The 25382-nt window shown below is 39.1% G+C and overlaps 2 protein-coding genes across 9 annotated transcripts in view; both read left to right on the top strand.

The window, feature by feature from the left end:
- kif4 (kinesin family member 4) overlaps nt 1-5083 on the top strand; it is a 44671-nt gene extending 39588 nt beyond the window's left edge. For all 3 annotated transcript variants that reach the window (XM_043222043.1, XM_043222044.1, XM_043222042.1), the window contains exons 26-31: nt 1442-1519; nt 1635-1727; nt 1823-1984; nt 2156-2278; nt 2370-2486; nt 4619-5083. In XM_043222043.1, the coding sequence (XP_043077978.1) occupies nt 1442-1519; nt 1635-1727; nt 1823-1984; nt 2156-2278; nt 2370-2486; nt 4619-4816 (771 nt within the window). In that variant the 3' untranslated portion in view covers nt 4817-5083. The remainder of the gene's footprint in view (nt 1-1441; nt 1520-1634; nt 1728-1822; nt 1985-2155; nt 2279-2369; nt 2487-4618) is intronic.
- Nucleotides 5084-18983: 13900 nt separating this feature from the next.
- Nucleotides 18984-25382, top strand: part of plrdgb (PITP-less RdgB-like protein) — a 114006-nt gene continuing 107607 nt past the window's right edge. For 3 of the 6 annotated variants that reach the window (XM_043221664.1, XM_043221659.1, XM_043221660.1), the window contains exon 1: nt 18985-19349. In XM_043221664.1, coding sequence (XP_043077599.1) covers nt 19331-19349 — 19 coding nt within the window. In that variant the 5' untranslated portion in view covers nt 18985-19330. Of the gene's footprint in view, nt 19350-25382 lie in introns of all 6 variants that reach the window. The other 3 variants (XM_043221662.1, XM_043221657.1, XM_043221661.1) reach the window with 2 other exon arrangements.

Here is a 25382-nt window from a genome sequence, read left to right as displayed (position 1 = left end):
TGTGTGTGTGTGTGTACACATGCTGTGTGTGTGTGTGTGTACACACATGCTGTGTGTGTGTGTGTGTACACACATGCTGTGTGTGTGTGTGTGTGCACACACATGCTGTGTGTGTGTGTGTGTACACATGCTGTGTGTGTGTGTGTGTACACACATGCTGTGTGTGTACACACATGCTGTGTGTGTGTGTGTGTGTGTGTGTACACGCATGCTGTGTGTGTGTGTGTGTGTGTGTGTGTGTGTGTGTGTACACGCATGCTGTGTGTGTGTGTACACGCATGCTGTGTGTGTGTGTGTGTGTGTGTACACGCATGCTGTGTGTGTGTGTGTGTACACGCATGCTGTGTGTGTGTGTGTGTGTACACGCATGCTGTGTGTGTGTGTGTGTGTGTACACGCATGCTGTGTGTGTGTGTGTGTATACATATGCTGTGTGTGTGTGTATACACATGCTGTGTGTGTATTTGTGTGTGTGTGTGTATACATCCTAGGGACATAACAGTATTTTATAGTTTTTACGCACATACAATAGCCGTTTCTCAATATGCATTTTTGTCTGTGCTTGTGTTCTTGTGGACTTGTGAAACAAAATCAGTCGTTGGTAAAAACCCACAAAATTTTCAAAATATTTGTACACCCACAAAAAATGTAGATATCAGGTCCAGGTCTGTAATTTATCTGCAAATGTTGAAAGGCTAAAAGGGTCCTTTTTTGAAGACAACGTCCAAACAAACAACTAGATCTTAACCAGACACTTCACAGCCCTAAAAGTGGAGCCAGTTGCTGCACTGATCGGCACTTGTTTATAAGTAGTAATGTAGTAAAACGCAAATATTAAAAGGCGGTAGTCAGTAAACACCTTATTGAAGATGTGTATTTTGTACAGAAAAGCAGATGAAGCCAGAATATAAATGCAACATGCAGAGTTTCCCTTTGTGGTTTCCAATAGAAAACCTTGATAAGGAAAACAATGAAACAATAAGAGGATTGAATATATTTCATGTTGGAAATATGAAATTATTTGAATAATAAAATAATACTCTAAATAATTAAATACCAAAACTTTCAGTAGGTGGTGGTGGTAAATGTCTTAATGATTAGGTCATTTGATTTCTTCAAGTGGCTTATTCATGGTTGAATGCTTCTTTATGAATGGTCCATTGAATCATTAGGCTTGTTTGACTTGAAGCAGATCATAACCATCAGATCGATTGGTGTGTGACATCAAATACATTACATTATATATTTGTTGGTAAAATTGAGTAAAACGTATAACATTGTCTGAAATAACACAACTTGTTACTTACTGAAATGTTGTTTAAGATCAGCATCACATTTGCTCTTGTGTGATATTGTGCTTAGCTTATTGCTCATGTGATATTGCTTGCCTGTCTTGCATCACATTTGTTATAAATCAGCTGAATGAAATTGCTTTTCTGCAGGAAGAGGAAATTGAAAAACTGCGAGAACTCAATGATCAGAACCAGAAACTCAAGGATGAAAATGAACAGTACAAACAGGTATAAGCCTTTTCACTCTCAAATTTCTGTGGTTACTGAATTGATCGATCACATTTTCCAGATAAGTTGTGCAGGCTTTTTTCTGAAACATTGTTTTGTGGGTGGATCTCCACAGAAATTACTACTGACCCAGCTGACAAGTGCAAAGAAAGTCCTCTCTTCTGTGAATGAATCACCGGATACATCTTTTGAATATGTTCCACCTAAGGTAAACATCATTGCTTCAATCATCTTGACTGTTTTTTTCTATGCTTCCAAGATGATGTCTGTTCTGACCGCTGTCTTTTTCCTCTCCACATCAAGCCCAAAGCCAAAATCTACTCGACTGCACGGGCTCGTCTGCAAGAGCCTATAGATCTAGATGAGCTCATATCTCCATCAGAATCTGAGAAAGAAGAGGACGAGTGGCATCCAGAGAAAAATGACAGAGCACGACGAGGCTCTAAGAAGTCAAAAATTAACGGCGTGAGTTTTGTAATTAGGGATCACATGAACCTTGATTGATATATTCCTGTATATTCACCAGCATATCTCTTGGAGTTGTTGCAGTTTTAGCTATAGCGGTTTCAAAACTTTATAGTGTGTCTTCCTGGATTCTTTCCCTTTAAGAAAATTTATGTATAATTCTTTTTTTAGTGTGCATGTCGGGGCCGCTGTGTTAACAAGCTTTGTCGCTGCCGCAAAGGAAAAATGACCTGTGGGCAAAACTGTCTTTGTGACCATGAGAAATGTCGCAACATGGAGAACCGCAGCAATGTGGTTGGTAGATGGTTCTTTTAGAGACAAAATTTGTCTGTTTATCCTGTGAAAGGCCAATTCCTGATATTATTACTTCTAATATTGTCCACAGGATCAGACTGAAAGTGATATGTCTAAGGACTCTGCTGCAATTCCTGAAGACCCCACAGCAGTCAGCCCACGAGATGCCACTTTTTTTAGACCGCCTAGTGTTCCACCCACAAAAAAGGTATAACCAAAAGTGAAGTATTTTTCTTTGTAAAGAAAGCGCACCACTCTAAGCCATTGAGATACTGTTGCAACACTTTTATAGGGACTAAGGAATGTGTGTTATGGAGCAGCCAATAGTTCCAGCATTGTATTTTTTTTTACTGGGGCAAATTCTGTATTTGCTTTTTTAACGTTCACGTCTACATGAATGTCGTAAAATAATAGTGGGATGTGAGTATAATTACACATTTCAAATTCCAAAATGAATAAAGCAAAACATAAACATTGAGGGTTTGATAACTTCTTAAACCAAAACATAAGCTATTATGACCGGTAAAACTCACAGCTTCTAGTGTAGGTAATATTTATGAAATGGCCATAACGGCATGTAGTGGTTAAACCATGGCCTGACATAGGAATATTATTTTTCTAGCCACCTAATGCTAGAAATAAGTGTATTAATTTCTTCATCACAAAATAAAATATGATTAAAACGGTCACAAAAGTCACAAAAATCTTTTGAAAAAAGTTTGGCCTGTTATAGACTTTAAAACTAGTATGAGATTGTTAAGGGACACTTTTTTTTCCTTTATAAGGCTAAAAGTACCTAGTTGAAGAAACGCCCCTATATGAATGTGTGTGTATATTAACGGTGTAATGATATTATTTATGTATGTACGTGTCAAAGGGAGCAATTGTAATTTCCTGATTACCTTCAGGAGGGATGTTACTCCAGTTCAGTGTAACAGAATGCAAAATACCAGCAACTGATATAAAACCTTTTATTAAATAAGTATATTAATAATAAATGGCAAATGGAGTGGAATGAATGTATACATAAATTATATGAGAGAAACCCATTATTGAATCAAGGTATACCTTTTTTATAATTTTGAAGCTCGATATGATCAGGTTTTGTATACAAGATGTCGAATAGGTCACACAAGACTCACTTATTCTTGTCTTTTAAAAGGTGAAGAGAGACCATACTGTGAAAGATGTAGGGAACATTTGAGTATAAAAGATGTTTTAATTGAATGTCCAAGCTTGAACAATGACAGACAACTTTTTTTTTTTATTCTGAAAATGTATTGATGGACATTTTCAAAAATATTTCTGCTGGGATGATTTTAAAATTTGTCATACATTACTCTGTAAGACTATATATAACTGTGCCCATTTTTTATATATATATTTGTAGTATTTTACGCTTCTTTGTTTTTTTTTGTTTGTTTTTTTTTAACTATATATTTTTTAAAAAGTCATGTATTTGTTTTGAATTGAATTGTGGAATTGAGATGTTTTGCCATGAATATAGCCAATGATGCTGACATGGCGTTAAATCATAAATCAGCAGGGATGTTCCCGTGGCAATGCAGCATGGCGTGCATCAGCAGATGTTGCCGTTTTAACCCATAAATGTCTTTTTATTATTGTTAGCATAACAGTTGCAAAAAAGCAAATTTTGGGGTTTTTGGTATGTATAATACCATATAATGTATAATAGGGCTGCACAATTCTTGCTAAAATGTGAATCACAATTTTTCTCAGTGGGAATTTAGATCACAATTTTCAACACATTTTTTTTGCACTCAAGTACAACAAAAATCTTCAGTATAATAAATTATCTTTATTTTAGATCTCTTAATGAAATGTAAAAGCGTTTAACATAAGAGAATTTAAAGAACGACTAAATGGAACTCATGCTTTTTGCTCCAATTGGCATAGAACCTTAAAGGTTCTCGGTCAAGAACCGTAACCTCATCAACATTTTCAGATTTCAGGGTGGAACCTTCCCTATTGTGTGGTGATGCTTGAGATGATTGTAGATATTAGTGCTCCACTGTGTGTGTGTGTTTTGGTCGATGCAGTGACATTTATTTTATTTTATCCCTGTGTCCAACCTTTTGCTGCGTTGTCATGGGAACGTTGATGGTTGCGTAATAAGTTATGCAGTGTTGATAGTTCCATAATAAGATTTAATAGCACATCAGTATGCTTTCTTGAGCCAAAATATTTTAATGTACCTAGAAAATAGAATATTGATTTTGGATGTCATGAAGGTAATTGGGTATTAATGACAGCCTTCCATTTCTGTTTACCCTCAAACACTTTTTTTTTTTTTTTTTTTTTTTTTTTTTCCCTGAGAAGGAAATTGGAGACATGGGACACCTGCCTGCAGATCTGAAGCTTGAAAAGAAACCAGTCACTGATGACAACGAGAGTGACAGTGATGACTCTGAAGTGATGAACACCACTTCCAGCTTTCTCCGGAATAAAAAGAGAGGTCTAAATAACTTCAAAAACAGCTTTTTCTCTGGTTGTACACCCATCCGTGAAGAACACTAGCATTACAGTTGTAAAACGTGTTAACTTGTTGGTTCTTTTTTCATGAGGTTTAAATGTTTAATACTTTTGTTTAAATTAGTAAATGTAATCTAGTTTTGTCGAATCTGCACTCATTAATGCACTAACAATATGAATTGCTCGTGTCATGAGTTATTTTATAGTATTTTAAGCAATTTGTCTGTATGACATTTTCAAAGTCTGGGTTACAGATGTTACTTCTATTAAAAATCTAGTGACTTCAATAAATAGTTCATTTTATTATTATTATTTATTTGTTTCTTACCATTGTTATTAAAATATCTAAAAGCATTATTCTTTCATTATTCAGCCAATTTATTTTTGGTTGTCTTTATAGTATTGTCTTTTCTATAGTAAAAGTCCAATTATTAAATGCTTGCTGAGGCATTTTAACTGAGCAGCATTCTATTCTTGAGTGTGATACGCTTCAAAATCTCAGAAAGCTTCTATATATTAAGTTCACATTCTGCAAACTCCCTGGTAAGATTGGCATACTGCTTTTTAACCAGCTCAGAAAGTGCTTGTCTAAACATCTGATGCAAGGCTTGTTAATGCTGCATTATATAGGTACCTGCTAAGTAATGTAATCTCATGAAATATTGTGGAATTGTATCTAATATCAGTCCTAATCTTACAGGAAATTTTAAAGTCGTAAGATTACAGACTATTAAAATGTAAAGGATTTGGCTGTACCTTACAAAGGTGTGACATAATTTTTCTCTCAGTAGATTCAGAATAAAACCACTAGAGAGCGCAATAGTATTGCATTTTAAGTTTAAATTTATAATGGTGCTTATTTAGAGTCCACTGTGAATCACTATTCCGCTTGCAGATATAAATTTTTATGCCTCAACATATTTTTTTATAAGTCTTTGGTTATCAAACTGGCTGATAACTACATTAAGCAAAGCTGACTAAAAGTGCAAAGATCCATGATCAGCTGTATGTGAGAATGTGATGATCACTGAAGTTTGATGAAGTGGAATGAGAGCCCAGCTGTTGATTAGGAGGGAAAGAGGAATTCATTATAAGCTAATTATGTGTCATCTAAGCTGTAATTGCAGCTGATCAATTCATAAATGCATACATAGTCCCATTTTGTCTATTACACGTTTTCCAGTTTTTATTTTCCATAAAAGTTGTAACATTACATGTTGTTGACCTCAATCAACAATGGAAACCAGACACTGATCATATAATGTAAGCTATGTTGGACTGTCTGTTTCAGCTCTACAGTGTTGGAATTGTATATGGTACTTGTTTCTAGACTAGTGTACGACTACTAAAGTTTTGAGTCTCTATATTATTGAATGCATAAATATTCACAATTTGACTATTCAACACAATTTAATGTTTTTAGTGCTGTCAAATGATTAATTACATGTAAAAAATGTTGTGTGCATAATGTGTACTGAGTATATTTATATTATAAAATATGCATAGTAAATATACACAGTACACATAATATAAACACTTTTTTTATTTCGTCTGTTAAGGTTTCTGTTAAGAAAAAAATGCTACATTATTGACCTATATTATACACTCACCGGCCATTTTATTAGGTACACCTGTCCAACTACTCCTTAATGCAATCACATGGCAGCAACTCAGTGCATTTAGGCATGTAGACATGGTCAAGATGATCCGCTGCAGTCCAAACCAAGCATCAGATTGGGGAAGAAAGGTGATTTAAGTGACTTTGAAGGTGGCAGGGTTGTTAGTGCCAGACGGGCTGGTCTGAGTATTTCAGAAACTGCTGATCTACTGGGGTTTTCATGCACAACATCTCTAGGGTTTACACAGAATGGTCCGAAAAATAAAAAATATCCAGTGAGCATCAGTTCTGTGGGTGCAAATGCCTTGTTGAGGTCAGAGGAGAATGGCCAGACTGGTTTGAGCTGATAGAAAGGCAACAGTAACTCAAATAACCATTTGTTACAACCGAGGTATGCAGAAGAGAAGAGCATCTCTAAATGCACAACACATTGAACCTTGAGGCAGATGGGCTACAGCAGCAGAAGACCACACTGGGTGCCACTCCTTCTAGCTAAGAACAGGAAACTGAGGCTACAATTCACACAAGTTCACCAAAATCGGACAATAGAAAATTGGAAAAACTGGTCTGACTGGTCTCGATTTCTGCTGTGACATTCAGATGGTAGGGTCAGAATTTGGTGTCAACGGCATGAAAGCATGGATCCATCCTGCCTTGTATCAACGGTTCAGGCTGGTGGTGGTGGTGTAGGCAAAATTGTCTTGGCACTCTTTGGGCCCAATAGTACCAATTCAGTATCATGTCAACGCCACAGCCTACCTGAGTATTGTAGCTGACCATGTCCATTCCTTTATGACCACAGTGTACCCATCTTCTAATGGCAACTTCCAGCAGAATAACACACCATGTCATAAAGCGTTAATCATTGCAAACTGGTTTCTTGAACATGACAACGAGTTCACTACTCAAATGGCCTCCACAGTCACCAGATCTTGATCCAATAGAGCACCTTTGGGATGGGGTGGAACAGGAGATTCGCATCATGGATGTGCAGCCGACGAAAGCAGCAAAAAATCTAATATTACTGAGAGCATTAGAAACTGTTTTGTAAACTAATTTAACAAAGTAACACACATCAGAGTTTGAAATTATATAATTTTAACCCAGAGGGAGCTGTACAAAATTAAAAATGAAAAACTTGAAGGTTATTGTTATATTAATTTAAAGCATATTATGATTGTCTAATGATATGATTTGACTAGCCCACATTAACTAGAACATCAGCCCATGCCATCTGACAGCTATTCAACCTCTAAAAATTTCATTCCAAGGTAACAGAAAATGTGAGGAACCGAAAGGGACATTGTGACAGACTATTCAAATGTGGCCATAGAGAGAAAATACTGGGAGGGAAGCAGCCACACTACCTTCTAGCCATTGCTGATGAGAATCTATAAATAGTAACAGTGCAAGAGAAAAAGTGAGAGAGCAGTGAAGAGAGAGCTTTGATGTCATCACTGTGGCAATTCTCACACAGTGGGCTGTGGTTTAATTGTATCTGCATACATGTTAGACAAATAGGTCTAGCAAGACCCTAAGGGAAGTTTTATCTTCTCTCTTCAGGAACTGATGTTGATAAGGGTTTTAGCTTGTATCTCCTCTTTATTCACCTTTCATAATTATACACTCTTCACCTAAAATTATAGTTTTCTTTGTCTGAAAGCTGCTGACAATCAGGGTCACTTAACTGAGACTTGTTTCCATTTTTTAGATCTTGCATCAGTCAGGACCAAAGGGACTGATTGGAATAGGAGCTTGTAGGCAAAACTTGTTTTATTTTCCTGAACTAGGATTGCTAAAGGCACTTGGCCTGAATATATATGCCACTCCCATCAGCTAACAAAAGGAAACATAGGCTATAATTTGCGACGACTCAAATTGGACAATAGAAAATTGGAAAAAGGCTGTCTGCTTTGAGTCTGAAATTCTGCTGTAATTAGTGTATTGTTGTGAACCATGCCCATCCCTTTGTGACCAGTGTACACATCCTGCAATAGAGTAATGAGCCATGTGACAAGACTCAAATCATTACTGACTGGTTTCTTAAACACGACAATTAATTTAATTTACTATTTTCAATAGCATTTTCAATATGTGGACACATATATTGTGACAATCCAAATGCAATTGCAAATCTTGTTTTACCATTTGCATTTTTGCTTTAGCAAATGCTCAATGACACATTTCAAAAGAAAAAGCAAATCTATTTGCAGCTGTATTTCACATGTCTTACGAGCTATCAGCCTAACATATTTAAATAGCAATATTAATTGCCACATTTGCTTTTTCTTTTTCTCTGCACCTTTCTTGAAACCTGTCAAAACTCAAATGCAATCGCAATTTCTTTTGCATTTGAATTTATGATGTCTACATCAATACTGTCAATCAAAGTGAGGGAGTGAGACAATACTAGGGGGCGTATATGTATTTGGGGGTGACGTCACTCACAAACGACCATACTGCTTTGATCAATGGAGGTATTCTGTAAAAAATACATATTTCTGTATTTCTGATTATATCCTGCTAACAGCAGGAGCAACGGTACGCACAATAGTCACTATTAACCAAACAGTTTTAAAATATTGCAATGCACACTACATTATCGCCGACATTGGAGTTCGAAGAGGACAAATTGTTGGTGTACATCTTGCTGGTGCATCTGTGACCCAGAGAGGAAGTCTTGGTGATATGCTGACATTACCTTGGATACCATGGCACTAGTACATCACAAAGAAGGACAAACCACATCCAGCAGGGATAACTGAGGATGCAAAAGGAAGCTGTCTGAAAGGGATGTCCGGGTACTAACCTGAATTGTATCCAAAAAACAAAAAAACACAACTGCCCAACTCACTGCAGAATTAAATGTGCACCTCCACTTTCCTGTTTCCACCAACACTGTCCGTCGGGTGTTCCACAGGCTCAATATACATGGCCGGGCTGCTATAGCTAAACCTTTGGTCACGCGTGCCAGTAACAAACGTCAGTTTCAATGCTGCTAGTGGCGAAAATCTTGAGCTATGGAAAATGTGAAACATATTGTTGTCTGAGTCCACCTTTACTGACTTTCCCACAGGTGTGGAGAAGCCCCAAAGAAGCATACCACCAAGAATATTACATGCCCAGAGTGAAGAATGGGGTGGATCAGTGATGGTTTTGGCTGCAATATCATGGCATTCCCTAGGCCCAATAATTGTGCTAGATTGGTGTGTCACTGCCAAGGAATACCGAACCATTCTGGAGGACCATGTGCACCCAATGCTTCAAACATTGTATCCTGAAAGCTATGCTGTGTATCAAGATTATAATACATCAATACACACAGCAAGACTGGTGACAGAGTGGTTTGATGAACATGAAAGTGAAGTTGAACATCTATGGCCTGCACAGTCACCAGATCTAAATATTATTGTGCCACTTTGGGGTGTTTTGGAGGAGCGAGTCAGGAAACGCTTTCTTCTACCAGCATCACGTGGTGTTGAAGAATGGCTCAAAATCCCCTGTGCAGGCCACTGTGCAGGACTTGTATCTGTCATTCCAAGATGAACTGATGCTTTATTGGCCGAAAAAGGAGGCCCTACACCATACTAATAAATTGTGGTCTACAACCAGTTTCATTGATTCTTTGGTTTCAGTGGCCATGCATTTTTTAATTTTATTATTATTTTTTTTAATCTTCTTGTTTTGATCACTACACTGATCTTGACATAACAGGCACTGTACACATATGATGAAAATGTTATTACTGCTGTACGAGTTTGTCATTTACAACTGTCAGAACCGGGACTTGAACATGGGTCTCTAGTGCCGTAATAAAATACTCTCCCACCAAAGTGTTGGATCCAAAATGCAAGACAAAAAAAGTCAAATAAAAGAATATATTTTATTTCCAGGGCAAAAAATAACAGTCCAAACAGAAAAATACTCCAAAAGGCATAAAAAAATTCTCTTAAAAGTAGACAAAAAATATCAGAATATAAGAAGCCCAGGGACAAAAATTCAAAGAAAAAGAGATGTTTCAAGAGAACTTACACTTTAACCAAAAGGGCACCAGCAAGCAAAATAACCTAAAAAAAAAAAGCTAACGAGACAGGACTGGGACTAATAAACCTAATTAGCTGAGAGAACGAAACACAGGAAAATTGGCGCCATCAAGTGATGAAAATACGGCATGGCAGATAACAGATCCTGACAGGACCCCCCCCCTCCTAGGAACGGCTCCTGACATTCCCTCCAGCTTTTCCCCCTTTCTGAGCTCTGAATTCTCAAATCAACTCAGAATCTAGGATGTCTCTGGCGGGAACCCAGGAGCGCTCCTCCGGACCGTAGCCCTCCCAATCCACAAGATACTGCCAGGACCCTCGAACTTGACGAACATCAAGTATTCTGTGGACTGTAAACACGGGTCGACCCCCAATGACCCGAGGAGGGGGAGGAGTTTTATCTGGGATAAAAGGAGAACACAAAACAGTTTTTAACAAGGATACATGAAATGTGGGATTAACCTTAAGTGAACGAGGTAAAGTTAAATGATACGTGACAGGATTTACTTTCCTAGCTATTTTGAAGGGCTCGATGGACTTCTGATTCAGCTTACGGGACTCCACATTAAGTGGGAGAATCTTAGTGGAAAGCCAGACCCGTTGCACAACACGCAGAGAAGGAGCTGCTCTTCGCTTCCAATTGGCCTGGGTCTGGTGCTGGCCAGAAGTGCGGAGAAGTTTACCCCGGACAGTTCTCCAGACCCTCCTACAGCGTCTGATATGAGACTAGACTGAGGGCACGGCCACTTCAATTTCTTGCTCAGGGAATAGAGTAGGGACATAGCCGAATTGGCACTCGAAAGGTGAACAGCCAGTAGACGATGAACGGAGGGTATTATGAGCATACTCAGCCCAAATCAGGTAAGAGGACCAGGATGAGGGATTGCTGTGTACCATACACCTAAGGGTGGACTCGAGATCCTGGTTGACTCTTTCGGTCTGTCCGTTGGACTCAGGATGAAAGCCTGAAGATAAACTAACTTTAGCCCCCAGAGACTGACAGAAAGCCTGCCAGAACTGTGATGAAAACTGGGGTCCCCGATCAGACACAATGTCCTGAGGGATGCTAAAGAATGGAGTCGCAACGTCGCCCGGCTATGGCGCAGCACGGCTTGGGCCTGCAACCCATCTCCTCGAAAGGGGCTGGACTCTTCACTACTTTGGTGTTGCCCGCAGTGAGAGGCGGCAGGCTGGTGTAGGCTTGCTCATAGCCCCCCAGCTTAGCCGCCATGTGTTGGAGTTTAACCCGGTGGATGAGAAGGTCGCCTCCCTGCGACTTCGAGTTGTGGGGAGGACTCTCACTGTCATTTGTGCCTACGAGCCGAATGGCAGTGTAGAGTACCCAGCCTTCTTGGAGTCCTTGGGAGGAGTGCTGGAAAGTGCTCTAACCGGGGACTCTATGGTCCTGCTGGGGGACTTCAACGCTCACGTTGGTGATGCTAGCGACACCTGGAGGGGCGTGATTGGGAGGAACGCTCCCCCCATCTAAACCTGAGTGGTGTTCTGTTGTTGGAATTCTGTGCTAGTCACGGTCTGTCCGTAACGAACACCATGTTCAAGCATAAGGGTGTCCACCAGTACACTTGGCATCAGGACACCCTAGGGTGAAGGTCGATGATCGACTTTGTGGTTGTATCATCTGATCTCCGGCCGCATGTCTTGGACACTTGGGTCAAGAGAGGGGCGGAGCTGTCAACTGATCACCACCTGGTGGTGAGTTGGATCCGTTGGCGGGGGAGAAGGCCAGACAGACTTGGCAGGCCTAAACGTACCGTGAGGGTCTGTTGGGAACGTTTGGCAGAGACCCCTGTCAGGGAGATCTTCAATTCGCGCCTCCGGCAGAATTTTGATCGGATCCCGAGGGAAGCTGGAGACATTGTGTCCGAGTGGACTATGTTCTCTACCTCTTTGGTTGATGGGGTGGACTCGACCATCACCCTGGCTGAGGTCACTGAGGTTGTTGAGAAGCTCCTTGGTGGCAAGGCACCAGGGGTGGACGAGATCCGCCCGGAGTACCTCAGGTCTCTGGATGTTGTAGGGCTGTCTTGGCTGACACGCCTCTGGACTGGCAGACCAGGGTGGTAGTTCCTCTTTTTAAGAACTGGAGAGGAGAATCCGTCCGATAGTTGAACCTCGGCTTCAAGAGGAACAATGCGGGTTTCGTCCCACTCTATACCCTCTTCAGGATGCTCGAGGGTTCCTGGGAGTTTGCCCAACCAATCCACATGTGTTTTGTGAATTTGGAGAAGGCATTCGACCGGGTTCCTCGTGGTGTCCTGTTTGGGGTGCTCTGGGAATATGGGGTAAGGGGCCCTTTGCTAAGATCCCTGTATAATCAGAGCAGGAGCTTGGTTCGCATTGCCGGCATTAAGTCAGACTTGTTCCCAGTGGATGTTGGACTCCGACAGGGCTGCCCTTTATCACCGGTCCTGTTCGTTATTTTTATGGACAGGATTTCTAGGCGCAGCCGGGGGCCGGAGGGGGTCTGGTTTGGCGACCACAGGATAGCTTCTCTGCTTTTTGCTGATGATGTTGTTCTGTTGGCTGCATCTGGCCAAGACCTACAGTGTGTACTGGGTCGGTTTGCAGCTGAGTGTGAAGCGGCTGGGATGAGAATCAGCACCTCCAAGTCTGAGGCCATGGTCCTCAGTCGGACAAGGTTGGCTTGCCGCCTTCAGGTTGGTGGGGAGCTCCTGCCTCAGGTGGAGGAGTTTAAGTATCTTGGGGACTATGTCTCTCGGCTGACCTGGGAGCGCCTCTGTGTTCCCTCGGAAGAGCTGGAGGAAGTGTCTGGGGAGAGGGAAGTCTGGGCGTCCCTGCTTAGACTGTTGCCCCCGCGACCCGGCCCCTGATAAGCAGAAGAAGAAGAAGAAGGACAAAAGGACAAAAAGGCACATGGGTGCAGCCTGTCATCCTTCCTTCTCTGGGACAGTGAAAGGGTCCACCACTGAGCTGAAGTTCCGCACAAACCTTCTATAAAAATTGGCAAACCCAATAAACCTTTGTACCTCCTTAACGGAGGTAGGGACTGGCCAGTCCAATACAGCACTCACTTTCTTGGGATCCATCTGAACCTGTCCCGAGTGTTCGTAGTGTGGAACTCACATTTCTCGGGTTTTACATAGAGGTGGTTCTCTAGGAGGCGTCCCAAGACCTTTCTGACATGACTCACATGCTCTTGAAGGGACCTTGAAAAAATTTAAATGTCATCGAGGTACACAAAAACAAACTTGTTCAGCATGTCTCGGAGCATGTCATTAATAAGGGACTGGAAAACAGCAGGGGCATTAGTGAAGCCAAATGACATAACAAGGTACTCATAGTGTCCTGAAGGGGTGTTAAAGGCAGTTTTCCACTCATCCTCTGGCCTAATTATGTACCGTGATAAGGTTGAGGGCCCTATAATCAATGCAGGGCCTGAGTCCACCATTCTTTTTCTCAACAAAAAAACCCTCCTGCTCCTGCAGGTGATGTGGATGGCCGAATGATCCCAGCTGCAAGAGACTCCTTAATATAATTCTCCATGGCTTTCTGCTCAGGTGAGGACAGGGAGAATATACGACCTTGAGGAGGGCATGAACCAAGCAGCTCAATAGCACAATCATAAGGTCTGTGGGGGGGCAAGACAGTGGCTCTTTCTTTGCAGAACACAGACCGTAAATGATGATATTCAGAGGGAACTCGGGAGAGATCTATGGACTTGAGGTCCTCAAGAACAATCATAGGGCTCTTAAGATACGAGTCTTGACACAGTGACCCCCAACTCAAAATCTCCCTGCTCAACCAGTTGATGTGGGGATTGTGACGTGTGAGCCAGGGGTGTCCCAAGATTAAAGGCAACTCAGGGGAGCAAGTTATATGAAAGGCCATCCTCTCAGTGTGGTGAAACACAGAGTCTGAGAGGATCAGTAATTTTGGTCTGCCATCTAAGGCAATGATTTCCAAAGGGGAGGATAGAGGCTTAACAGGTAATTGGTGACGGGAAGCAACAGTAATGTCCAGCAGCCCCAGAATCAACTAAAGCTTGCAACTGGTGTGACTTATTCCCGTTCCTGAGAGTGACAGGCAGAAAAAAACCCATATTTACTGGAGAGACTAACTGAGTTACTCCCGAGACAGCTCTCCCCCTTCTGCTCGGGAATGGGCGTTTCCCTTCAATTCTGGACACTGTGAGCGATAATGGCCCTGCAACCCACAATAGAGGCAGAGATGTGAACTCATCCGACGACTGCGCTCTAAGGAGGACAACCGGGCTCTGCCTACTTGCATGATGGTGACAGACTGACGAAATGATAGGGATAATGGGATGTTAGGTCTGGGCACTCGCCTTTGCCTCAGTCGATTATCCAACAGGATGACCTGATCAATAAGCCTCTCAAGGGAGTACACAGGGTCTCGAGTAGCCAGCTCATCCTTGAGCTCCTCTGAAAGTCCGTTCTCAAAACAAACAATGAGAGCCTCATCATTCCACCCGCTGCCTGCGGCGAGGGTCCGGAACTGGATGGCATACTCAGCAGCACTGTGATTACGTTGACGAAGGGTCAAGAGTTGCTTTGAAACCTGTCGTCCAGAGATAGGGTGATGAAAAACCAGCTTAAACTCCTTCTCAAAGGAAGCGTAACTGGCGCAGCAGGGAGCTCCGGCATTCCACACAGCTGTAGCCCAAGCCAGGGCCTTACCCGCCAGGAGAGTAAGGACATAGGCAATCTTGGACTGGTCGGAGGGAAAGGTGGAAGGCTGCAGCTGAAATGTAAGGGAACATTGGGTTAAAAATCTCTCGCAGGCTTAAGGATCACCTGAAAACCGTTGTGGAGGAGGTAGACGCAGTTCAGCTAGTGGGGGAATAGCATCAACAGGAGGAATGACATGTGTAGGACCTGGTGCTGGGCCTGGGGTTTGGGGCAGCCTATCAAACAGGTGGTTAATCTTTATTGTTAATAAATGTATATTAATAAGAAATATGATTGCTCCTCTCTATTATTTAGTTCAGTGATGTTATGCAGTGTTGTAGCTTAATTGTTAAAAATAAAATTAATTTATTTGCAACTTTTCTTGTTTGCATCAATTCGAGTGAGAGACAGATGAAAAGCATTTGTGAATATTGACCTATTGTGCGTACCGTTGCTCCTGCTGTTAGCAGAATATAATCGCTGCATGTGGTATTAAAAGAATACAGAAATACATATTGTGCCATTTAGGTTGTCTGTTCGTTCACCAAGGTACAAAGCTATTAGCACCTGTTAGCACAGTACGGTCATTTTTGAGTGACGTCACCTCCAAATACAAACATGCTCCCTAGTATTGTCCCGCCTCCTCACTTTGATTGACAGTGTTGATGAAGACATTGTAAATTCAAATGCAAAAAGGAATTGCAATTGCATTTGTGTTTTGACAGATTACATGCACGACGCAGAGAAAAAGAAAAAACAAACGTAGCTGTTAATATTGCTATTTAAATATGTCAGGCAATACAGTTGCTACATTGACTTTGCTTTTTCATTTGAAATGTGGCAGTCACTGTGCTTTTGCGAAAGTGAAAATGCAAATGGTAATGCAAGATTTGTAATTGCTTTTGGATTTTGTCACAATTTATGTATCCACATATTGAAAATACAATTTGCAATTCCATTTGAAAATCGTCCAGAAAATCCTTCCATATTTTTGTATGTGAAAATTTATTTTATTATAACAGCAGTGTGAGTCAGGGGTTTTCAGTTTTTAAAAGAATGGGATAGATGAGGCCAATATAAACACTGAAGCTAAAGTTCTAGACAACATTTCCTTCCTTCCATTACAAATAATTCAGCAGTATTTCTTTATCATGTCTGTTATGGGTGTCAAAATGCTTGTTGCCAGAAAGAATGGAATCATCTAATTGATTACAAATATTCTCTGGGCAAAAATAATAATAATAATAATAATAAAATTGAAAAATAGTGCATTTTCACAGACAGAGAAAACAACTCTTTACTTCTGTGACATCTACAAGGCAGGCTGAAGCTCACAATACTTGCAAATAATGTAGTAGTTTTTTCCAGTGGATTAGGCAACAGAAATCGCCTTCCTCAGATACTCCCTTTTTTCACGAATGGATGATTGGGATGAAGGCAAGAATCAGGATTAATTTTACAACCAATAATGAAATGTCATATAGTATCGACATCATTATTTATATATATTTGTGTATGCATATATAACCTCTTTCAAACAAAACCCACCCATTCAGATTGGCTGTTGAACAGGTGGAAAGATGGCCCAGATTCCCAGCATGAAAAAATTACCTACTAGAAATAACCCTAACAGCAAAACAAGAAGTGATAATCTATTCTGCAACCCAGTTTTTGCTTTTATTGCTCACTAACCATACAATGCAATAGTCACAGGAGCATGCAGGAATGCAATTGTTCTTGCTGTACAGTGTTACAATTTACATGGGATTATAAGATTAGTTACCTGTAACTACTCACCAATAGAAACAGATATTTAGGTAAAACTTTCTTGAATCTCTGTTTTCTTAAGAAATCTTACCATGCAGACAGGTGGTAATCTTGACCTATTTATTTTCGATTTGGGAACTCGTACATTAATTAATATTCATATCTCCACTGAACGCTAGCAAGTGTTAGTTCAGATTTGTTGTATGTTTTTTAACCAAGGGCAATAGAGATTGCTGTGTATTCCCCCAAGCAACAAAACTGACCTGTTTATGTCAGTATTTCACACTAAAGAGGCAATTGTGGAAGTACCGTTGCCATGGAGTTTTTATTTTTCTTGTATTTTCTCTTGTTGTGTGTTGTAGGCTACTGTTCATCTGTGCTGGAAAATAGTGTTAAAAGAGCTAGATTAAATCTTCTCAAACATAGGAATATATTCAAAGGAAAAGAGTAATAATTTACTCCTACATAATAATAATTTCCCTCCTGTTTCACTATGCCCCCAACATTTGTGTAATGTATACATGTTCTAGGCCAGCCATATCATCAGAATTTCTGCAGGTATCATGAAGAAACAAGCGAGGAAAATAGCGAAAATGACAGGTCATGGTAATAAACATTATGCTCTAGGCTGTGCAGGTGATGTGAAGTGCAGGGATGGGTTGGTATAAGATTCTGTATAAGATTTCACTTGACTGAGGATGTTGGCAGATTATTTACAGATCCTGAGCACTACTGATAAATATCTAAACTTGTAAAATGTGTGGTAAGTACTGACGCTCCATAGTTTAAATTAAGTGCGTGCCATCACAAATCTCGAAAGCGAACCTGAAGCTAAAATTATTGTGGATATTAATCTTCCTGATGCCTGTATTTTATAATCAGTATAATTACTCAACGATATAACTGCGAGAGAAAGTATTGAAATATGTATTTTCCCTGTGTTTCTTTCCTGCACTAAAGCTGCACTAAACATCATGATCTTTCCAGGTAAAAACAGACCATTTCCTTCTAAAAACAAATACTTGGAGCCATGAATGTTACATTACAATTTACTCAGGCAGTTTAATTACTTCTGACACAGATTAAGTAAACATAACTCACACTTTCCTGATTCTGGAGTCAATTCATCAACGTTATGTTGATGAATTGAATATTTATTAGATAATCTACATAAACGTTATCATTCTGAATAATATGATGACTGACACTGAAGTAAAATTGTGGCAAATTAAAATTACAAATGCAAGAGATGACCATCCATCCCAGCAGGCACACAACATCATAAGACACTGATATTTGGTTAAATTTCACATCAGGTGAACAAAATTCAATGTAAATTTAATGTCAATGTTAAATTGATGTCCAATATAGACATCAGTGTAACCAAAATCCAACATTAAATTTACATCAAATACTGACATCTATCAATTTTAATTTTAACCGAAATGCAAAGTCTGTCCGACTTCATGTCGTTATATAGATGTCCGGTGCCTGGTGGGAACATTTTAGCCATTTTGAGACCATTATTTTGTTTGCTAATTCAGCAGATGTTCAGGATTGTAGGGCAAAATTTATTTTACATTTTTGAGCCTGTTGAAAATTATTGCATAATCTAAACACAGTATATTACATTATTTCAACAGTTGTCTGCCTATGTGTGTAAAAAAAAAAAGTAATTTCCACTGAAATACCATTGTGAACTATTTACTTTTTTTCAGTAAAACCATTACATAATTCCTTTTTGTAGTGTGTTTTGGACATTTAGGATTTAACGGCCCACCAACAGAACACATTCCAGTAGACATCATTATATGTTCCATTAAAACCAATACAATTCCCATTATAACCATTAAATCAATTACATTTTCTATGGTGTTTTGGGCAGGGTCCTATTAGTTTAGTTTATATTTTTTTCAGCAGAGCGATGTTGCAGTTAGTCTAATTAGATTTCACACATCTGGCATGTTGCGCTGGGGGTTTCGTAAGATGGTCATAAGGGAACTTATGAAGCCTTTGACTAAATCATAAAGAAATGTCATGAGCATGCAGGAATCAGCGAGGACAGCTTCCCCTGTGTTAATGATGACATGCACAGTGATAATTCACGCATATAAAGCACATACCTTCTCAGCATTATTCATCATGCTCGTCATAGTGCTGAAGCTCGTGTATGCTCGTCAGAGATGCGTTCTTGTGACAGGATAGGCTACTTTCCGATTGATGCGTCATAGTAGTTCTCAGCCTTATCACTTTTGGCGCGATGATTCCGGAGATTTAATTCTGACATCGACTACTAATATAACTGTCCATATATTAGAACAGTGGGCTGCATTTAAATGCCATCTGTTCGGCGTAGCTGTTAACTAATGCTAGGTCACCTGTGCCAAATATGCGTAGACAGCCGGTTTGAGAAAGAGAAATCGAATCAACACTACCGCAGACAGTTACATATACGGATAGGATGGCAAAAGAGACGCGAGGTAAGTCCGACTCATTCATTTATGTTCTCATGTGAATGCCTCAGCAACGCGGATAGGAAATTACTGTTTAAATGCATGTCATCTCAGACGGTCATCAAAGCGAGGCAGTTATGAGATATTTTGAACAAGACCAATTGTACAGTGAATTATTATCATTATTATTATTACCATCACAGTATTTTGATAGTACTTGCATGTTTTCGGTTAATCTGCTCACACCCACTGTACGTCTAGGTTAATAGCATCAACTGGAGAAATACCAAATAATGCTTTTCAAAAGTTACTTAAGATAATCCACAGAAATTGTAATTTATCATGGGTGTATGTAGTTATAGTTTGGTCTGTAATGACAGCAAGGAGTAAAATGGCATGTTTTTCACATTCATGCTTAACATCACAGTAGGCTATTGCCGATTATAGCCAAGCTTTTAAATGACACGTGTATATTATAATAATCTACTAACAATAATTGTACATAAGTTTACTAGAAAATTGATGTAAAAATGATACAGTAAGATGTTTTTTAGTAAATAAAGGAAATTATTTATAGTAAACATTTATATATATATATATATATATATATATATATATATATATATATATATATATATATATATATATATATTTACATTTAGTCATTTTGCAGACGCTTTTATCCAAAGCGACTTACAATGGAGAGTACACACACACACACACACACATATATATATATATATATATATATATATATATATATATATATATATATATATATATATATATAATAATTATTTTATTATTATTACTGATATTATATTTTGATAGAATCTTTATATAATGTGTAATTTGAGGGTTTTCATAAAAAAAAAAAAAAAAAAAAACATGTTATACATTTACCCGTTTCACAAAGAAAAATACACTTGCTCCATTTACACTGTATTTGGGAATCCATGTAAGATTCTGGGAAAATCAAATTACAAAAAATTATATTTTGCACTGCAGGAGTTTTAAAATCTAACCGATTATAATATCTGGTCACTGCACAAACAAAGAGAATCTTTGTAGATTATCTTTCCTCAAATCTTAAAAACATACGCACACTTCAACATTGTGGTGCATTACACAATACTATTAAGGTTATCACGTCAAAGGGTGCGCCTCACAGTATCTCTCACTCAGCAGGTCGTCATTGATATTTCAGTGATGCTTACATTAATTAGCGTGCTAGCAGCTTTCCATACTCAGCTGGTACATTAAAAACTGAGGTTTTACTCCAGCACTTTTCTTTCTTTTTACAGTTGTGCTACGTTTTCAATATATTAGGCTGGGTACACACCATAAGATAATATGGCTGATTTTGGACCAATTTTTCCCCATCCATCAATTATCTTGGTGGTAAAGGTTTAAAGATTATCTTATGAGATTTTCATGTGGTGTGATGTATGTTAAGAGTATATGAATATGAATATGCTTGGAATAACGCCAGAGGCGCTCTGATAGCAAATCGTAAATATTCAACATGTTAAATATGTACAATCTAAAATCCTGATCTCAAATGCGCATATGATCTGGAGAATCAGCTTGTTGATTTGTGGCAACAGAGTGTGTAGTGGCAACAGAGTATCCTGTAAAACATTTATTCTCAAGTCTCGAGAGATTTTGCGAGATTTCCTGTGCTCACAGTTGGGACTCTTAAAAATCTGTTCATGTGTGGTGTGCTGTCTTTGTCACATTGCAGCACACCACATGTTATAGATTGTTTTATTGGGCACACACGCCTGGCCTAAAGTTACATTTCATTCTGTGTTTATCGGTCTGGTTAATGGAACTGGCTACAAAGTGGAAGTTAAAGTGATGAGTAATGAAGTTGGGTTCAGGTTGTTGTGCTGTGCAATGTGCTTCCCATACATGGATAATATTTGATGCCATTTTCATTTCATCTTGCATGTAATGCCTGATAAAGCATTGTTTGTAAACTTAGTGCTGCTTTATCTATAGCCCTTACTGAAGAAACCTCTATTTCTTGTGCTTAAAGCACCTCCTGCTGGCAGGATATTTTTCTTGTTATCAAAAAACAATCTACTCTAGAGGGACTTAGCTGTTGTTATTGATTATATCTGGATGGCTACCGAAAGTTAAGTTAGGGCCACAAAACGTGCATGCATAGTAACGTTTATTTATATTTTTGCCGTTGAAACCGTTTATTAGAGCAAAACAATTAAATCTAGGATTTTTTAGTCATAGTGTTTGTGGAATCTCACATTTTTAAGATCTTATAAGATTTTTTAAATCTTTTAGTGTGCAAGTTTCATTGGTGAGAACCAATTGAGGTGCTTGAAAAAAGTTTTGCTCTAATTCTCGGGAGGGAAAAATCAGGACTAAATCGTGCTAAAAATGCTGTAATGTGAGCCAGGCTTTTTATTTCTTATACAGGAGATTATTGCTTCTGACATTGTGTTGTAAGAATTTTCTCTGGTAATATACAATAATTTGTCTCCAAATTGTTTCAAGTTTCAAGTAGTTTAAACAGCACTCACTGTCTCATCGGATGTGTTTCAGTAGCCTAAATTAACCTGTGTCTCAGTCTTATTGAGCCTCACTCAGTACATGTCTGATCAGATATACAAGTACAAAGGCACAGTTGTGCCCTGTGAGTAAAACTCTTGTTTGATTGCAATGGTTCAGCCACAGACACTGGATTGGACAGCTGTTTTCTGAAGCTTTTGTTCTGTTTAGTGGCATAGGCATTGTCAGAGAGATCCCAGTGATACCGTAATTGATTACTTTACAGTTTTAGTGTTCAGGTGTTAAAAACAACTTATATTAAAATATTAAAATGGAGCAAACTGAGCTCATTTCAAATTTGATTCCTGATACAGGTCTTAAAATATTTGGGATGGGCCATGTTTACCATGGTGTAGCTTCTGCTCTCCTTTTAAAACAGTTTGAAGACATCTTGGCCCATAATCTGAAGGATTCTAAGAATTCTCTCAGAGTGCTACTATTTTAGCTTAAAAAATTCTAGCTAGGAGTTTTATCTTAAAAGTGATTCAGAAACAATCCGAGAGCAACTCTGTACAAGGAAAAGACAAAAACTTTTGGTAACACTTGTAGGGTTTCCACACCTAATTTTAATTATGATTATGATAATTGTGAATTATCACTTGAATTCGCTCTTAATTCAAGTTTGGGGAATTGAATCTTAAAAGATTCACGTAGTATGTAATTCAAATACACCTTTAAATCACCTAATACGTCCAGCGTTTTAGGGCAATTTAAATGTGTGTTACCAATATGAATTTACTCTGTGATCAGCAAAATAAATCAATTGGATTCTTCGCTTTACTTCGAGCCGGTAACAACGGATCTGGGCATGAGTTTGACTTTCCAGTTACATAACACACAACAAGAATTTGTAATAATGAAACACAATTTATTAAACAGTACCTACTATTTGACAAGACTACACTGAGAAGACTAAACATAAACACACACACACACACACATGCATTCATACACACATTCACGGGTTGGAAGGGAAATGGATAATTGTCTGTCCAAAGTCTGTTAGCTAGTTCTGAGATCGCACTAAGAGCACCAACAAAGCAAAGTTAGGTTTTAGCTTGCTTATATGTGTCTGCGCCGATTCAGTCAAGAGATGAAAAGGTAGTTTTACCACTCGGCTTGTCTGGGGAAATCCCGGCTTGCTGATTGGGCAAGCTCGTCCGTGGGATGACGTGGTCGGGCTTTCCCGGGCCGTTTGAATGAAGTCTCTCTAGCTTGGTGGTTCGCTTTGGATGAACCGGGTTGGTTATGGAAAGGGCAGTGAGTGTCCGTGGAGTGATGTGACGGAGCGGACCGAGTCGAGGGTATCGGGTCGTTCTTGTTCAGAGTCTTCTAACTTCTCCCAGTTCCGAAGTTTCTCCGTTTCCTTGGCGATTCCTGCAGCGACCCGAATTCCCTGCGACTCCCTGTGGTTCCGAAGAAGTTCTTCTCGACTCGACTCCGACTCTTCTCAACTCAACTCAACTCAGAGAGCTCTGTTCCTGCGTTTTGAGGTGCAAGTTTTGGGCCGTGCCCTGGGCAGTTGTCCAATCCGAGGTCGAAGGCGTGTCCACGCCTGCTTTCGACTCGGTTTCGTGCATACTTTATCCCAGTTAGAATTGACATTCTGCACTTCTGTTCCCTATCAAAAGCTTATAAGTGGAATACACTGTTGTGCATTGCACAAACACATATATTCATTCATCACGATATTGGAAACATCGTAAGCTTCAATTTGATATCAAACATGCATTATCTAGCGCTTATGGAACGCTCTCTGTTAGAGGATTATTTAACAAGTATATAGCGGTTCCTACATACATCCCGAAACATTTATTAAGCAGTTATTTACAGATGAACCTTTATTCGTTTGAAAGGAAGGCATTTAGATTGTTCGTTTAGTGGTTTTATGTGTGTCCTGGCAGTTCCTTTATTGTAGCGAAAAGGAAAAGCGCGCTTTTAAGGAATGTATGTTGGGACAGAGCAAACCTCCCTGGTGGGGTTTGAAAGTGTGAGGCTGTCCTGGCCACGTTGATTCACCGCGGGAGTCTTATCACCTTTTGACTTGGTGGCTTGGTAGAACTGATCCCAGGTCAGTGCACAGAACGGGTTATCGCGCTGTCGACCAGATGTTGCGTTTTCAATCATCCCAATCTTGACGTGGGTACTCTCGGATTGGCCGAGCTCACTGCAGCGACAGTCCCTTGAGAATGTTTGGTAGACGTTGCGGCGCTCTGCATCGCTCGGCTGACCATCTTGATTGCCTTTATGGTCCGGGGTGCGGAGGATGAGCGATTTTACGACCTGGTTCTAGAGCGATTCCCCCTTTTATGGTTCGTGTCTGTTCATCGAGGCCCCACACACTTTAGTAAACAGCAGTTCATAAATACATCTATAAATGCCTTGCTCTTGATTTATAAGCATATCTATTACAAAGCAGATTTAAAGGCTTAGTTATCTTCCTAACAGAAAAACTAATAAACAAACACAATACAGGGATACAGAACTACTTATTTCAAGATGCAAAAAATGAAACTGTTATTTCATTTTATTTTATGGTTTTCTATGAAATTGCAGAGGTTTATTTTTAAATTTTTAACAAGTGCACAGATGGTATCATTTTTTGCATCTTGAAAAAAAAGGATTGTGTTCTATTTTGTATCCCTCTGCTGTGTACTTTTCTTTTTGGAAGATTAATAAGCCTTTAATTCTCATTTGTAAATGCTTTACAAGGTATTCAGAGTTCTTACTTTAGATGAGTTCACAAAAATAGATGACTGGCAACTTCTAAATGTTTTGTAAATACCTGACTTAATCGTGAATTACAGCAGGAATGTGTTAATAAAGCATTTATTAATAAAGCAACTATTATCATGTGTCTAAATAATAATATTCACATATGTACATTTAAATAGTTTACTTTCTAAATGATCTTATGTACCACTCACAACTCCTAAATAACTGTTTTGTAAATAATGTAATAATTTAGAAATTAAAAATACATTGTTTATAAAAATACAATTACAAAATATTATAGTTATGCTAAAGGACAAAACATTTATAGCTGTATTCATAAACTACTTACTAATGCTTATTAATGTTGGACCAATGCTTTATAATGGATAAATTTACTATTTTCTAATTCTTAACTAATGATTCTTAGTGTGCAGTTATTATAGTGTTACTGATAAATGCTGTTCTTTTTAACTGTTATTTTTAAGTACCACAGTTAAAAAAATATTTGCAGCTCTAAGATCCAGTAGCATATAACCATGATCAGATGATTAGAGTAGGTCATTTGCAACTCTAATGAGAGGAGTCTCAGTACTATGATCCATACATAACATAATTGTGAGGGTACAATTTAGATATTATACAGATACTTTTCTAATATCTTTAACATTCAAGATTGGTTTGAAGGTTTTGGGGACATATCATAATGACAATGACTATAGCAACAGCCTATAGCTGAATTAAATAAATATCTGGGGTCATGTTTACATTTATCTC

The sequence above is a fragment of the Puntigrus tetrazona genome, chromosome 21, assembly GCF_018831695.1.
Source record: "Puntigrus tetrazona isolate hp1 chromosome 21, ASM1883169v1, whole genome shotgun sequence".
NCBI lineage: Eukaryota > Metazoa > Chordata > Actinopteri > Cypriniformes > Cyprinidae > Puntigrus > Puntigrus tetrazona.
This window is presented reverse-complemented; position numbering and strand designations above follow the sequence as displayed.